This window comes from Dipteris shenzhenensis, chromosome 16, assembly GCF_047967505.1.
Source record: "Dipteris shenzhenensis isolate YYH24624 ecotype China chromosome 16, Dip_SZ_1.0, whole genome shotgun sequence".
In the NCBI taxonomy this organism is placed as follows: Eukaryota; Viridiplantae; Streptophyta; class Polypodiopsida; order Gleicheniales; family Dipteridaceae; genus Dipteris; species Dipteris shenzhenensis.
The window spans coordinates 49,142,273-49,158,707 of record NC_141611.1 but is presented as its reverse complement, the minus strand read 5'-3'; the positions used below and the strand labels follow the sequence as shown (position 1 = coordinate 49,158,707).

The 16,435-nt window shown below is 46.4% G+C and overlaps 1 protein-coding gene across 1 annotated transcript in view; it reads left to right on the top strand.

Annotated features, from left to right (window-relative positions):
- The window catches only part of LOC147893072 (LIMR family protein At5g01460-like), a 103,620-nt gene that overhangs the window by 56,026 nt on the left and 31,159 nt on the right, over positions 1-16,435 (top strand). The window contains exon 11 of the mRNA XM_087387446.1: positions 16,070-16,184. Within this exon, the coding sequence (XP_087243572.1) occupies positions 16,070-16,184 (115 nt within the window). The remainder of the gene's footprint in view (positions 1-16,069; positions 16,185-16,435) is intronic.

Here is a 16,435-nt window from a genome sequence, read left to right as displayed (position 1 = left end):
GCCCAACCTCCCCTAAGAGAAATTAGATAGATATTGTTCCAGCAAGTCGCATTTCGTCAAATGGTGCGGATTGAACTTTGTGTCAGCATCGGTAGAGGACGCAAGTATTTCATAATGCCTCCTAGCCAAAGGTTTCGCTTATTCATGAGGATGCTTGGGCTCAGAGTACGTGGAAAATGGCGCAGAGAATAAGGAGAACTTGCTTAAGCAAAAGTTGGGGTGAAGAGGGAAGAATGGAGAAAGAAGGTTGAGGTGAAGAGGAAGACGATCACGTGGCTAAATGGCATGGAGGCTCTAGAAGGATGGAGTGGCTCTGATACCACATGATGGAACAGCAATGGAAACATGGAGAGTACCAATCAATGAAGGAAAAAGATGTATTATCATGAATAGAAGTGTCCTTTTGTAGGCAAGTGATACAATGCATGTGCCCAAGGGAGAGCAACCTCTAGATCCACAAATTCTCCACTGATCTCTCAATCAGACCCATGAATCTCTCAATCACACCTAATAGAACCTTCTACCACCTAACCCGGTCACACTAACCACCATGTGGTGACATACAAACTCACACTGACCTTGTAGCGCTTGGTACAACCCCCATTACATCAATTTATCCCAACACCTGGTTGTTGCTCCTAAATCCCAAAGTCTTTTCTTGCAAGAGGGCATATGCTGTAGTGGCATTCTGTATGAGCTGGGACATGTAAGAGACTTTAGTTTTAGTACAATGGTCTCTTATTGCCTTTAGCAGCCCACATCAATACTTTTCTATCTGACCTGATAGCTTCACACGTCTATTACTTGTATGAACTTATAGGCAGCAATGCTTCCCAGAAGTTCTTGTTGTACTCTTTCAAGTTCTTGTTGACCTCGGATCTCGTAGTACACTGGGCACTTGAAAATAAAATGCTCCTCCGACTCAACCTCCTGACAGTTGCATAATGTGCATATGCGATGCTCCCTAAGGATCCCCTCCTCTGCCGCTCTCTATGCGGGGGAGGTGTGATGATATCCGAAACTGTCTGATGGAGATCCGTAGTGAGTGAGGCATGTGTAGCTCAGTATACCCCGGTGGTGTGATGAATCTCTCCTCCGAAATACGAAGACAGTGATCTCTGTAGAAGCTCAGCTTCACTCGAAGCTCTCTCGGCTCCAACCAGGTCTTAAGGGTGTGTAGCTGTAGGAGATCCTCTCGAATGATCTGGTTGGTGTGTGGCCTGATCGAGATGGTGGGTGGGAGTACCGAGGGGCATCCAAACTGTACTGAAAAGGAGGTATCCTATCGATGTGAAACCCCAGTCTCACAAACCATGTGTGAGTCCGTGCATACCAGCATCGCTTGTCTCCCTCTGTTGCCAACCTCATGGAGGAATCGAGAGCCAACCATGGCAACCTCTGTCTCCCTAGTGTGCAGTCCCCATATGATCTAACCCAGTGTAGATATGTGATGGTCTGAAAGGCTGCATCTAGTTGGAGTGGAGAAGCACCGAACTCGGCCTAGATGATATGATGTGGTACAGATGGTTTTCCCCGGATCATCCGTGAGAGCATAAGGATCTGTAGGCGCTCCACCCGTATCCACTCTATATCTGACATGTCAGGTTCCCAACAAGGGTTGCCATACATACCGGCTGGTCGGACCAAGGAGTCGAAGAGAAGAGCCTTGGTCCGAGGGTCCCGGAAGTGGGAGTGGAAGCACTGTCTCTCTAGCCGAGCCAGTGAGGCGTATCCATTGCTCAGTCTGGCCTGCATCGCTGGTCTCATCGTGAAGACCGGGCCGGAGAAGATGACCCCCAAGTAAGTGTATGAGGATACGATCTCAACTGGTGACCCACGGAAAGTGAACTGCTTCCGGTGCATGTTTGCTCGAGAGGTGTTAAAGATCATGACCTTGGTCTTGCCAAGGTTGACCTCCAAATCATGGGATGAATAAAAAGCTTGCAGTGCATCCAGGTGTCGCTAGAGCCCCTCGGGTGTGGACGACAAGAGTGCCACGTCATCTGCATAAAGAAGAATCCTGATGATCATCCCGGCAAGTGAGCAACCAGTCCCTCCGAAAGCCCTCATGAAAGTCTTAAGCTCGTCGATGTAGAGGCCGAACAGGGTTGGTGATAAGGGACAACCCTGTTTGACCCCTATGGTGATCAAGATCTCATTTGTCCATCCTGTGCTTGTCTGATCTCGGCCTGAGACTCTCTCATAAAGTGCCACAACTGCCCAGATGATCTCCTGGTCAAATCCCAGTGCATGTAGGCGTGTGATGAGTCGAGCTCGAGGTATTGTGTCAAAGGCTTTGCGGAAATCCACAAAGCAACAATATACCTTCTCCTTTCGTGATCTGGCCTCCTCTATGACACTCCTGAGTGTGAGTATGTGATCCAAAATCCCACGGTCTCTCCTGAAACCGGCCTGACCCTCTGCTTTGAGCGCTCTCATCTCTGCAGACAGGCTGACTGACGCATCCAATACTGCTGCATAGATCTTGGACATCACACGTCCAATCATGATAGTCTTGTAGTTACTCAGGTCCATGGGATCCCCCTGCTTTGTGGATGGGGGTGATGGTATTGAGTGTCCAAGTGCGGGGGAAGCGAAGGCAAATAGCGTCATTGAATAGCTTTGCTAGGATCGGGGCTAACGTGTCGATCCCATATGCGATAAACTTAGTGCATAGCCCCTCGTGGTCCTTAGCTCGGCCATTGTGCAGTTTCAATGTCACGTCCTTGACTCCCCCTCTGGTGAACAACGTGCAAGTGGTGGGGCGAGGTGTGTGTATGAGATTTGGAGTAGGCTGGTGTGGGACATCATAAAGATGGCGTGCATACATGTGCCAAACTCTCGTGTCGGTGAGGGGTGATGGAGACCTACGCTCAAGGAATCTCCGCAAAAAACCTTAGAGTTGTTGCTGTACAAGATGTTCAGCAGCTCCTCCTCATTTCGATGAAGAAATGCTTGCTTCTTCCGACGTACGAGACGTCGGTACTTACGTACCGTGTCTGGTGTGTTCGGGAGGTGAGACCTGGTTTCAAGTCGGAGTTGTCGGCGAGAAGCCTTGCACTCTGCATCGTACCCGTTGTTGCAGGGTACAGAACCAAGAGGTGGTGGTCTAGTGGACCGTGTGGTGTGGGGAAAGACTTGGAGGGCAGCCTCGTGGAGTGTGCGACTAAGCAAGGCAGCACGGTCCTCTATGAGTGGTATGTGATCGATGTGGTGCTACGGTTAAGTCGGTGATACATGAGGTGAAGGTAGGGGATCCCATGAGCTAGAGAGAGTCTATTAATGTCCACGGGAAACCAACAGGTCTATGGGACAGCAAGAAAAGCATCTAGTACATCTGCTTTAGGGAGGGCACATGGCAGCTTCCAGGGAGTGCAAAAGTAACCCCAATTATTTAGAGTACCTACATAAAAGTATGAAGAGTAATCAGCCATACATCAGTTTAAGATTGAGAGCCTTTTGGTTTGGATTTAAACTCTTTGATTAGTGCTATGCTGTCACTGTAAACTGCCCATTTTCCATCCTTCCTAGCAGCTCTGACTTTAGCTGATTCCGTTGCCTTATTCTTCAATTGAGCTCGTGTAAGTTCCTCATCTATCCGTATCTTGGTCCCTTTCAATTTGTAAGATTGTCGAAGAAGCTTGGTCTGTAAATCTTGCGACTTAAGTGTACGGATAGCATGTTCTCTGGAGTGCTGAATATTAGTTGCTCCGCCGTCGTCATCATCATCATTATCATCATCAACCTTCCATTCAATTGACATGTGCTAAAGTCTCACTAAAAGAGTCATCATCTTCAGGGAGCCCGCTCCCACTCTAATCTTCAATGCATTATCACGTCTGGCTTTGTGTTCTTTGATCTCTTCTTGGATATCAGTCTTGTTTGCCTTTGTGTCAAACTCCTCAATCACTTCTTTCTTGATTGATTGTACTTTAGTATGAACCATATCTTTGACTGTAGAGACTAGTTGAGGAGAATTCTAACGAGTGCACAACCTCAGCAATTACTGCTTGTTTGCCAGGTCCGCTCTAGAACTTGAAGTCAGGCTTCTACTTCTGCCAGCTCAAGCCTTAACTCTCCGACTGCTTGCTGCAAATAATAAATCTGTTCATGTTGCCCAATGATGGGTCATTTGGACCCATCTTGTTGGTAATTGCGTGCATATGGAGAGTGTGTCATGGCTGCAACTGCAGAGTATCGAGTCCTGATAGTTGAGGCTGATGGAGTTGAGGATTTGGAGGAGAGGGTAGGCCATTCCATATTGGCTATTTCTATAGAATCCCCTGGGTTGGGCTGGGGGTTTAGACCAACTCGGGGTTGGAGAACCTAGGAGCTTGATGCGAGGTGAGTAGGGAGCAGAGAACAAGTGATCAACGAGGGATTGTCAGAGATGTGAAGAAGGAGCTGCTGTTGACGGCGGCGCTGCTGGTGGCGGTTTTGCTGTTGGCTAGCTGTAGCTAAGGCAAAAGACAGAGAGAGAGAGAGAAGGACCAAAATTTGCAGCCAAAGAGGTCACTTAGTAGGGAGAAGTAGCCGCTCCGTCAAGAAGGAACCTCGAAAACTGCGCTACACACACACCTTTTTTTTTGTGTGAAACCAGTAACTATATTATTAACATGAGATCAATGTACATGATATTAGACTCCAAAGAGAGCCTAATGGAAGAATTCAAAAACAGTCAGAAAACACTTCAAGGCTAGTCGCATCCAAGTACCTCGCAGCATAGCTATCATGTAAAGATTGCTTGAGGGACATTCTGAAGAAAACATATGCCTGAGGAAATTGTTGTCCCATCCTAGAATGCAATCTCTGTGTCCAAATAGTCCAGAGTACCCAAAAGCGAGTCCAGTGAAAGAAAAGGAGGAATGGAGACATGTGGGATGAGAAGCATCCAAACATCCAGAAGAGTTTCCCAAATCTGATAGAGGGAAACGGAAGTCGCAGCAAATGAGAGACATGAGTGATCAATAATTGAGAGTGCTGACAAGACCATAACAAATGGGGAACTGTCTCACGGTGATAAGAACTACGGGGGCAGGAAAAGGAAGCAATGCGACGTGCTGCGAGTTTCACCCGAATGGAGAAGGCTCCCACTATACATCTCCAAAAGAAAAGCCTCTGTTTCAATGGCAATTTGGCTTTCCAAATTTTCTTGAGTCGTGATTGCCACCAAGATAGAGGCCTATCCAAATTCCAAAGATTGTTGGCATGCTTATCAATCCATGGAGGTGGAAGAAGAAATTTGTAGACCATCGAGGAGGCCAGATTATGCATTGAGAGCGAACAGGTAGCAGGGGATAAGGAAGTCAGATTCCAGTCCAGCAATTTGTCCTGTACAAACAGTGGAGGAACAGGAACAAATGGCGGCAACATAGTTGTAAGTATTCTCCAAATGGGCCGATGATGCAGACCCAAGGGGAATGTCCTGCAAGCTTGTTGGAATGAAAGCACATAACCATGTTGATCCACAACATCTCCGACAAATCTTATGCCCAGTTTCATAAGATTATATGCTTTGATAGGCTCCTGTAAAGCGAGAGGCGATTCAAACACCTTGCTCCAATGGATACTTTCCAAATGAAAAGAATTACCATGATTGGAAGAAGCACCTATCCATTTAGCATAAGAGAGAATTCTCTTCCAATCATGAATAAAAGCAGTAGAGATAGGACAACCAGGAATTTTCCCCTGAAATGTGGTCATGATTGCTTCCCAGTGATCTGTAATCCAATGCCCATATGCATGGGACATCATGTTTCCACACATAGCTGCTAACATAATAGCCCATGGCTGTTTTTGCTGAAAAAAATCAGCAATCATAGTGCTCTTTCTTGCCAGCACATGAAACTGAAGATTGAGAATATTCAGTCCCCCATGAGTCTTAGGAGAGCAAACAGCCTGCATGGGATGAAGTCGCAATGCCTTTTTGTGAGATTTGCTTTTCCAAAATATCTCCATAGCCTGGGACATATAGGAAGCCAAATGCTTAAAAGACGAGGGAAGAAGAGGCACGCTACACACACACACTTTTTTTTTTTTGGGTAAAATCCAGTATTTATATTATCATAAATTTACAAGATAGAAAGTCTCGCACTCACTGACATGAGACTCAAAAAAAAGAGCCCAATGGAGAAACTCAAAAACAGGTAGAGAACACTTCAAGGCTAGTGGCATCCAAGTCCCTTGCAGCAAAACTGTCATATAAGGATTGCTTGAGGGACATTCTGAAGAAAATATATGCCTGAGGAAACTGTTGACCCATCCTAGAATGCAGTCTCTGCGTCCAAATGGTCCATAGTACCCAAAAGCGAGTCCAGTAAAAGAAGAGGAGGAATGGAGACATCTGAGATGAGAGGCATCCAAACATCCAGAAGAGTTTCCCAAATCTGATAGAGGGAAACCGAAGCTGCAGCAAATGAGAAACATGAGTGATCAGTATGCGGGATTGTGGGCAAGACCATAATAGGTGAGGAACTGTCTCGTACTGTTGAGAGCAACGGGGACAGGAAGGGGAAGCAATGCGGCGTGCTGCCAATTTAACCCCAATGGAAGAGGCTCCCACAATACATCTCCAAAAGAAAAGCCTCTGTTTCAATGGCAATTTGGCTTTCTAGATTTTCATGAGTCGTGATTGCCACCAAGATAAAGGCCTATCCAAATTCCAAAGAGTGTTGGCATGCTTGTCAATCCATGGCGGTGGAAGAAGAAATTTGTAGACCTTCGAAGAGGTCAGATTGTGCATTGAGAGCGTATGGGTAGAAGGGGATAAAGAAGTCAAATTCCAGTCCATTAATCTGTCTTGTGCAAACAGTGGAGGAACTGGAACAAAAGGCTGCAACATAGCTGAAAGTGTTCTCCAAATGGACCTATGATGCAGGCCCAAGGAGAATGTCCTGCAAGCTTGTGGAAATGAAAGCATACAACCTTGTTGATCCACAACATCACCAACAAATCTGACGCCCAATTTCATGAGATTGTATGCTTTAATAGGTGCCTGTAGAGCGAGAGGCAATTCAAACACCTTACTCCAATGGATGCTTTCCAATCGAAAAGAATTACCATGATGAGAAGAAGCACCTGTCCATTTTGCATATGAGAGAATTCTCTTCCAATCATGAATAAAAGCAGAAGAAACAGGGCAACCAGGAATTTTCCCTTGAAATGTGGACATGACTGCTTCCCAGTGATCTGTAATCCAATGCCCATATGCATGAGTCGCCATGTTTCCACACATAGCTGCTAACATAATAGCCCATGGCTGTTTTTGCCGAAGAAAATCAGCAATCATAGTGCTCTTTCGTGCCAACATATGAACCTGGAGATTGAGAATATTCAGCCCCCCATGAGTCTTAGGTGAACAAATGGACTGCATAGGTAGTAGTCGCAAGGCCTTTTTATGAGATTTGCTTTTCCAAAATATCTCCATAGCCTGGGACATATAGGAAGCCAAATGCTTGAAAGACCAGGGAAGAAGGGGCAAATAAAATTGCACATATGCCATAATGATGGACTGTACTATCCGAAGTCGAACATGTAGAGGCCAGGTGGACAAATGCCAATAATCCAGCTTCTTGTTAATCTTTTGAAGCACCCATTTGAGCTGTTGATGCGGGGTAATATTCCAGCCAATGGGGTAACCTAGATGCCTGACAATAGTATGGGAAGAGATAATGTGGCCTGGCCAGAGAAGTGAATGCCAATCAGCTTCTTTCAAAGCTAGAAGTTTTGATTTCTGGAAATTGATGTGCAGTCCAGCAGCTATGCCAAAGTCGTTCAGCGTGTGCATTAAAAGAGAAAGGTCACTTTGAGAATTCCTGGGCATAAAGTATGAATCATCAGCATATGCCTGTGCAAGAAATGACTGTGCCCCTGGGATTTGCAAGCCATGAAGCTGTCCTGTGTCTGCAAGATAGTCCATATGCAACAGTAACGGATGGGTAGAAATGGCATACAGTAAGAAACTGAGAGGGCAACCCTGTCTCACTGAGCGGGTCATAGTCCAGGTTCTTGACAACCCACCACCAAGCAAGCATTGCGCCGTGGCTTGAGAATAGAGCCAGTAGATGATGTGGACAAGCCGAGGGCCAAATCCCAATTTATGCATAGTCTGAGAGATAAAATCCCAATGGACTGTATCAAATGCTTTCGCAATGTCTACTTGCAGAATGAGAACATCTTGTTTGGAGTATTTGGCATACTCAATCGCAAGTAGGGCATTGGAGATATTGTCTGTGATTTGCCTTCTAGGGACAAACCCATACTGCCTAGGATGAAGTCCTGCTTGCAAAAAGAAGCGAACCCTGAGGACAATCATTTTAGCAATGAGTTTGTAAATGACAGGCATGAGAGATATAGGCCGCCAATCAGCCATCGTTTCACATAACCTTTTTTTGGGAATCAATTTTACTAGGCCATGTTTCCAGGATGGAGGAAGAGATTGTTCTACCCAAGCATGATTGATCATGAGAAGAAGAGTGTTCTTGAGATCACCCCAAAATGCACGGAAGAATTCAACAGTCAATCCATCCCAACCAGGAGAGCTGTTTTTGCGTAGATGACTCAAGGCATCATCCAGTTCACTAAGCATAAAAGGCTGCTCCAATGCATAGGCCTGTTCCCGAGACAATATGGGCTGGACATGCATGAGAAATTGAGATCTAGCTGCATTCACTTGCATCAAATGATCAGGCTGAAGAGAGAGGAGATGCTGAAAATGACTAGAGCATTGCAATTCCAATTCTGATTTGGAAGTGGTCCAGGTACCATCATCTTTCTTGACCCTGCAAATATCCTCCTTTCTCCTATCAGCATGGAGACTTTTGAAAAAAGCTTTGGAGGAGCAGCCCTTATCTAAAAGGGGTTTCATGCGAGCTCGGATTTGCCACTTCTTTAATTTGCGAAGATCATTTTGGTGGATGATATGAACCGCATAGGCGCAAGAATCCTGTTCAGAAGGGGTAAGCTGCCTATGAGAACTGATTGCATCCATTTGCTGCTTGTGAGATTGAGCCCATTTCAACTTAAGCCTGAGGTTTCCCATGTAACTCTGTCCATAGTCTTGAATAATAGTCTGTAAGCGGAGAGCAAAACTGATCCATGCAAAATCCATATCTTCCTGAGCATGCAAGAGGAGGGGACAGACAGCCACTCTCACCATGTTCTGAAATTGTTGATGAAGCAAATAGGCACTATTAACATGGAGCAGGCGACGACCAAAAAAAGGCATATCATCTGTCAGACGTGCTATTGATAGTGTCAAGCATACTGGAAAGTGATCAGATAGCAAGAGTGAGTGATCAACCCGTAATGTACATGTAAAATCAGCATACTGCTGAGCATGGAGCAAGTACCATCTGTCAAGTCGAGCCCAGTAATGAGTAAAGGCATTGTGATGATATGTATAACCCATATCTGTGTCTCTTGTTGAGAGCCATAGATCTTCTGCATGCAGAGATGAGAGCATATCTTCCCAATGTCGAAGCTCAGTGGGGATCATGTGAGAGCGATGAGTAGTATTGTCTTGAGTGGCAGGCGAGTTGTTAAAGTCTCCACACAAGAAAGCATTGGACAGCCATGGATATTGTTGGAGAGAGGCCCACATTTGAGCTCTAGTCGCAGAAGTTTGTGAGGCATAAACAGATGCAATTTCATAGAGATTAGCCTGCCAGGTGCACCTGATCACCATCCAGCGACCCTGAGGGTCATTGTAAGCAACCATGGGCTGTAAATCATGTCTTACCAGCATGCAAACCCCCGAAAAGTGCATTGTGCCAGCATAAAAAATATCATAAATAGCATAGTGGCCTTGCTGGCCAGCCAAGAAGTGTTGGTTGTGTTCCTGTAAAGAGATCACATCGGGATGCATTCTATGTACATAATGCCAAAAGAGTCTCCACTTATTGACATTGCAAAGACCCTGAACATTGTATGTGATGCAAGTAATTGAAGTAGACATAGAAGATATGTACAGTCAAACCAAAAGGCAGAGTAAAGTATAAGCTGTCAGGCCTCAGCCATGACATCAACATCCACCTGTGCTCCTGGATCATTAGCTCTATGATCCTCATCATTGTCACATACAGGAATGCCTCTTTTTAACACATCAACCCACAGTTGAGAAGCAAGGCTGTCAGTGGGGGTAGAGGTCTGACCAGGGGTAGAAGTTGAAGCATCCCAATGGCGAGACTGTAATGGACGTGGTTTAAGAGCAAATACCTTTTTGGGTTGCTGCCAGACAGCCTGGGGAGAGGCATGAGATTCTGAAATTTTGCCCTTCCCCTTATCCTTCTGCTTAGCTAGAACCTGAACCATATTTTCTTTGGAAGGGACAGATTTGGGAGCCACATCACCCAGTTTGGAAGGCATTACCTTGGACCCCGGGGCATAAGTTGGGGGGGGAGTATTTTCTGGGGCAATAGCTGTGGGAGGGAGCTGATGCAGTACTGCAGGACACTGTGAGGCTAAGTGGCCAAACTTATGGCATGTGAAGCAAGCACCTGCAAAAACTCCCCATTTCAGATCAAAATATTTTTCACCAAGGGGAACATCCTCCACTTCTACCGCAATGGAAGGAGGGGTTGGGTGATCTGTGTTCCAAAGAATACAAAAGCGATTGCGATTACCCGAAGGACGGGGAGGGCATACAACTTGCCCCAAGGTGGCTGCCAAACTTGGTAACTCAGCCCTCATATAGTCCGGAAAATCCACTACCTCAACCCATACGGGGCAGTGATGTCGAATGAGGCTGTGGTAATCCTTATTTGGCGACCATGGCATGACATGCACCATTTGTCTGCCATAGAATAAAGGTGACATCTCCAATATCTGCTGACGATATGAGGCATCCGAAAAGTGCACTTCATAAAAACCCCTTGAAGCATAGTATACTCCTTCAACAAAGCAGCCTCCCAACAATGCCTGAACCCACTGGGCCACATCATTTGCTGAAGGTAACTTGCCTGGGAAAAAAATGATAACTGCTTGTTGAGAGAACTTTCGAAGAGGAGCAACCAAAGAAGGCAGCTTCAACTTGTATTTGATGGCCGGGGGAGGTTTGGCCCACTCCTTCCGGCTGTGATGAAATTCATCTTTGAGCATGTCAAAAACATAGTGGGCATCTACAGAATCTGCAACAGAGACATCAACTTGCTGTCTTTTGGAGTCCCGGGTCGACTCCTTGCGAGAATAACTTTTGAACTGGTCCTCCATGAAGAGAAACAGGGCGGGATAGATGAAGTGAAGGAATAAAAGCAGAACTGTACGGACAAGGAGCAGGCTGAAAGTACAAGCTGTACGGAATGTACAAGTTATACAGATATACGGAAGAAAGGCTGAAGGGGTTGAGTCGTACGAAAGGAAACAAGGAGCGCAGAGGTTGTACGGAGCGACAATGAAAGAGATGGCTGACGCAAAAGGATAAGGCTGAGTGTACGGAAAAGGACGAGGGGTACGGCGATACAACGAAGATGCAGGTCGACGGACAGGCAGGTAAGACGAAATTGGGCAGGGACGTGGCTGTACAACGTCCGTACAGTTTAGCGGACAGATCACGGGGCTGAACGAAAGTGTAACGCAAACGTGTCTCTCTCTCGTCTCGACGCTCGCTCTCTACGCCCAGACCTGCGCAGCACGCTTCTCGTCGTCACGCTCACACACACACACCACGCTACACACACACACACACACACACACACACACATACACACACACACACACAGAGCATAGACTACCACATGGCAAATTGACTTGCCACATCATCAATACCTCTAACCCACTCTTTGGTCACTTGTCTCTTTGCATTCGGCCTAGTAAATGTGTTGAGCACTATACCTTGGGCCTAGTAAATGTACCTCACTTTTTACATTTTTTACATTGTTTCCTAGGGACTTTTTGGAGTTTTTACTTCCTCCAGGCTAGTCTCCCAAAGCCAAAGTAGTCACGGTTTATTTGCATACAAAAATCACGTCTTCGTGACACATGAGTTAATGGGATTGATTATTGCTACATTGGATTTGTGTTAACAACTGGGTGTTAGAAATCACGGTACAACGGAAGCAAAAGAGATGAATACTTGCTGGAAAACCACACAACAAAAGTGCAGCAACAAAGTAACAAAGGAGATGGCAAAACTGAACAAGTTCTTCCTTTTAGGATGAAGGGCAAAAGGTTGCAAGAGGAGCAGCTATGAAGGGCAGCAGTTGCTGCAATCTTGTTCCACCAACGGTGGGCTAGACAAGTCGCCTTCTCCCTAGCTTCAATGCTGAGAGGTTGAAGGCTTGAGTGCTATTTGATAGTGAGGGGGAAGGGGGCTTTATATAATAGGGAGAGAGGCCACAAAGGGATGGTGGATTGACCACCGACCATTGACCATCGGCCATTGATCTTGACCACCGACCATTGACTTTGACCTTGGCCACCGACCATTGACTTTGACCAGTCGGCGACCCCCTCTCAATCACTCCCCCTTCTAACCGCCTAAGCCCCTTGCCCTTCTCCTCATAAATGGGGGGGCAAAACATGTGGGGCATTAACTAACACCCCCTCTTAATGACCCAATGGTGGGCTGATACCCATGCATGCTCCAGTTGCTCTCGAGGGAGAGCCTGGTTGTGGCGTGAAACATTGGGTTCTTCGCAATTGCCATGCGACTCTGGTTGTCACATAGGATCACGGTCGCCTCCGTCTGTGTCTGGTCTAGATCCTCCAAGATCCATTTGAGCCATAAAGATTCGCATGTTGCGGTGCATGCAGCCTTGTACTCCGGGTAATGGAAGGTTGCTTCTTGTTGAGCCATGAGATAGCTCTTGAAGAAAGCACAAAACAATAGCTTGTAGTGGATCTCCGAGTGTCTAAGTCCCCGGCCCAGTCGGAATCATGGAAACCCCCAAGGTCCAAGCTTGAGGTGTAGGTAATGCCATAGGTACTAGTACCCTGTAGGTACCGTAGTACTCTTAATCCTGCTCTCTAGTAGTGCCTCCGTGGGTTTGGCAGAGAACTTGCATAAGACTCCAACAGAGAGAGAGATGTCGGGTTGAGTGTTGGTAAGGTACAGAAGACTCCCTACCAATTGCCGGTAACGTCCAGCATCCACCAATGTTGATGAATCATGGATGCTGAATTTCAGCCCAACCTCCATTGGTGTAACTGCAGGCTTGCAGTTCTCCATCTGGAACCTCCTAAGCAACTCATGACAATATTTCTCCTGACAAATGAAAATACCATCATTGCTCTACCGTACCTCAATACCAAGAAAGTAGTGGAGCAGCCCCAAGTTTGACATCTCAAACTCTGTCATAAGCAGCTTCTTGACTTGGGCTATTCTGTCCTTGTGATTCCCTGTAAGCACGAGATCATCCGCATACAAAATGATAACCAGCATCATCCCTCCCTCAATGAAGAAGTAGAGGTTGGGATCAGAAGGACTCCTCTCGAGCGCAATCCTATCAAAGAACTCATCTATCCACTGGTACCATGCTCTGGGGGCCTGTTTCAGCCCGTATAGTGCCTTCCTCAATCTGCAGACCTGTGATGTGGACCCTGGAACATGAAATCTTGGGGGTTTCTCAACATAAACCTCCTCCTCCAGGGTCCCATTAAGGAATGTCATTCGAGTAGTTGGGGTAAAGGTCTCATCAAAGTCAAGACCCTCTGACTGAGTATATCCCTTCACCACCAATCTAGCTTTGTATTTGTCCAAGATCCCGTCGGACTTGAACTTCTGCTTGTAGACCCACTTGGTTCCGATGATCTTCCTCTTGCGAGGTCGATTCACCAAGGCCCATGTGTGGTTCTTTTGGATGGCATCCATCTCTGTCTGCATGGCCGCCTACCACTTTGGGATGTCCTTGGCCTCCTCAAAGGACCTGGGTTTTGTGAACTGAGTCACCAACGCATAGTGAGCAGATGAAGCGGAAGCATGCCGCTGGGACCTCTGAAGGCTAGAACTGCTCTCAGGTATATCGTCACTCGGGACTCCTGTAAAGTCCTGAGATACCACTTTGGGAGTTTCCTCACTGGCTGAGGATCCTTTGAAGTGGGTATTGGAGCTGGTTGCTCCTCCTCCTCGTCTTCGGCTTCTAGGGCCTCCTGGGGGACCTCCTCAATGACAACTTTGGGTGGGAGAGGGGGAAGGGCTCTGTCAGGTGGTCTCACTCATATCCATGTTGTGAAGTTGATACTAGAGAGTGAGGATGCAGGCCATGTTGTCCGTCTCGTAGAGGTCTTTCAAAATGGCCCATGCCTCCACGGAAGTCTCTGCCATCTAGATATGCGGGATGGCCGTGTCTGCCGTTCCAATAAGCATGGCAAGAGCTTGAGCATCTCGGTCCTCCCAGTACTCGAGATCCTCCGGATCTGCTGGGGTAAGTATGTTTTCTTTGCTGTCCGGCTTTGGATCACCTCCCGCGACGAGCCTCCATAGTTTCCAGGCCATGAGGTGACTCCGGATCTTCACCTTCCATATCAGGTAGTTGGTACCATTGAGCTTCCCGCTTTCTCCGAAGTTGGGGATGAAGGAAGAAGGAAGATGAGAAGAAGAGGGAGAGCGGGTTGTCGTGGATGAGGCTTTTGTCGACATGTTTGGAAACAGATCTCTTCTTCCTTACTGTTCGGACAGCAAAGGCAGCAAGTAATACTTGAACCGAGACCGTCTTCGGCAAAGATTCGACTTCCTTGAAGCTCCTAGGTGAGCCCTAGAACATGGGCTTTGATACCATGTTAGAAATCACGGTACAGCGGAAGCAAAAGAGATGAATACTTGGTGGAAAACAACTCAACAAAAGTGCAGCAACAAAGTAACAAAGGAGATGGCAAAACCGAACAAGTTCTTCCTTCTAGAATGAAGGGCAAAAGGCTGCAAGAGGAGCAGCTACAAAGGGCAGTAATTGCTGCAATCTTCTTCCACCAACGGTGGGCTAGACAAGTTGCCTTTTCCCTACTAAGTGCATGCTGCTGGATCAGCTTCAGTGCTGAGAGGTTGAAGGCTTGAGTGCTATTTGATAGCGAGGGGGAAGGGGGCTGAAGTTGATCCAGCAGCGCACACTTAGTAGGAAGAAGGCGACTTGTCTAGCCCACCGTTGGTGGAAGAAGATTGCAGCAGCTGCTGCCCTTTGTAGCTGCTCCTCTTGCAGCCTTTTGCCCTTCATTCTAGAAGGAAGAACTTGTGAAAGTTAACAAGTCGCCTTCTCCCTAAGTGCGCGCTGTTGGATCAGCTTCAGTGCTGAGAGGCTGAAGGCTTGAGTGCTATTTGATAGTGAGGGGGAAGGGGGCTTTATATAATAGAACAAAGGGATGGTGGATTGACCACCGACCATTGACTTTGGCCACTGACCGTTGACCTTGACCACCGACCATTGACTTTGACCCTTGCCACCGACCATTGACTTTGACTGGTCGGTGACCCCCTCTCAATCACTCCCCCTTCTAACCGCCTAAGCCCCTTGCCCTTCTCATAAATGGGGGGGCAAAACATGTGGGGCATTAACCACAAATTCTAACACGGGTTTAAAGGCGTTCCAAATTTCATGGCAAAACTGAAGGGTACAATTGCAACTCACCTTTCGGTGAAAATCCATGCTCTCAGCTCGCCAACTTAGCCACTCCCAAGCTTTGTGCCTCTAGAATAACTATAGGGTTATGTTTCTAGTTGTCACTGCTTATTGACAATTAGCTTTTGCGTGCAGGAATAACTTCAGCCTGTCTTGCCTCCAAGCATGAACACTTGTAATTACTCCCTCTCATATAGAGTTTGGTGGTTGGTTATGATGGAAGTGCATCTCCTTGCTTTACTTGCCAGCCAAACTTAGTAACTATCTCTTTAGATGACATATGCATTTGTCCATTGGACCTTCGTGATCCACTTCTATGGAAATGGTTTGTATTTTTTTGGAGAGTATTTGAATACCATGCTTAGTCTGTCTCATGGCCCTTTAAAGCAATATATCAGAATGACAGAACTTGACCACAGAGTATTCCACCAAGGGCTTTCTAAGTTAATTTCAATGTTAACAAGGAAAGATGCAGTGTAAATGGGAAGAAATTATTCTTTTTGCTAATCATGCTCGTTTTCCAGGTCTTTTTGGAACTGTTGCTTTTGCTTTCTTTTGTTTCTACCTATTGCTGGCTGTTATGGCTGGGGAGATGCAGCTTGGATTGAGGCTTGTATTCGTCACAATTCATCCAATGAAGTAAGTACTTGTATCCCTCTCTGTTGTGTATCTTCAAGTATGAGTAAATTGTTTTTATCCTTTAAAATGTGAATTCAAGCTAGCTTGATGCCTGACTTGCATGTTTGAGGGTGAAACTAAGTAGGGTTGTTGGAAAAGGGCACAAATAAGGCTGCATATAACAGATTTATTCTGACTAGGAGGATGGATGTTGCAATTGTTTTCTCTAGCTTGCTCTTTATGTTTTGCTAAGCGCTGCATCAGTGCGGTTA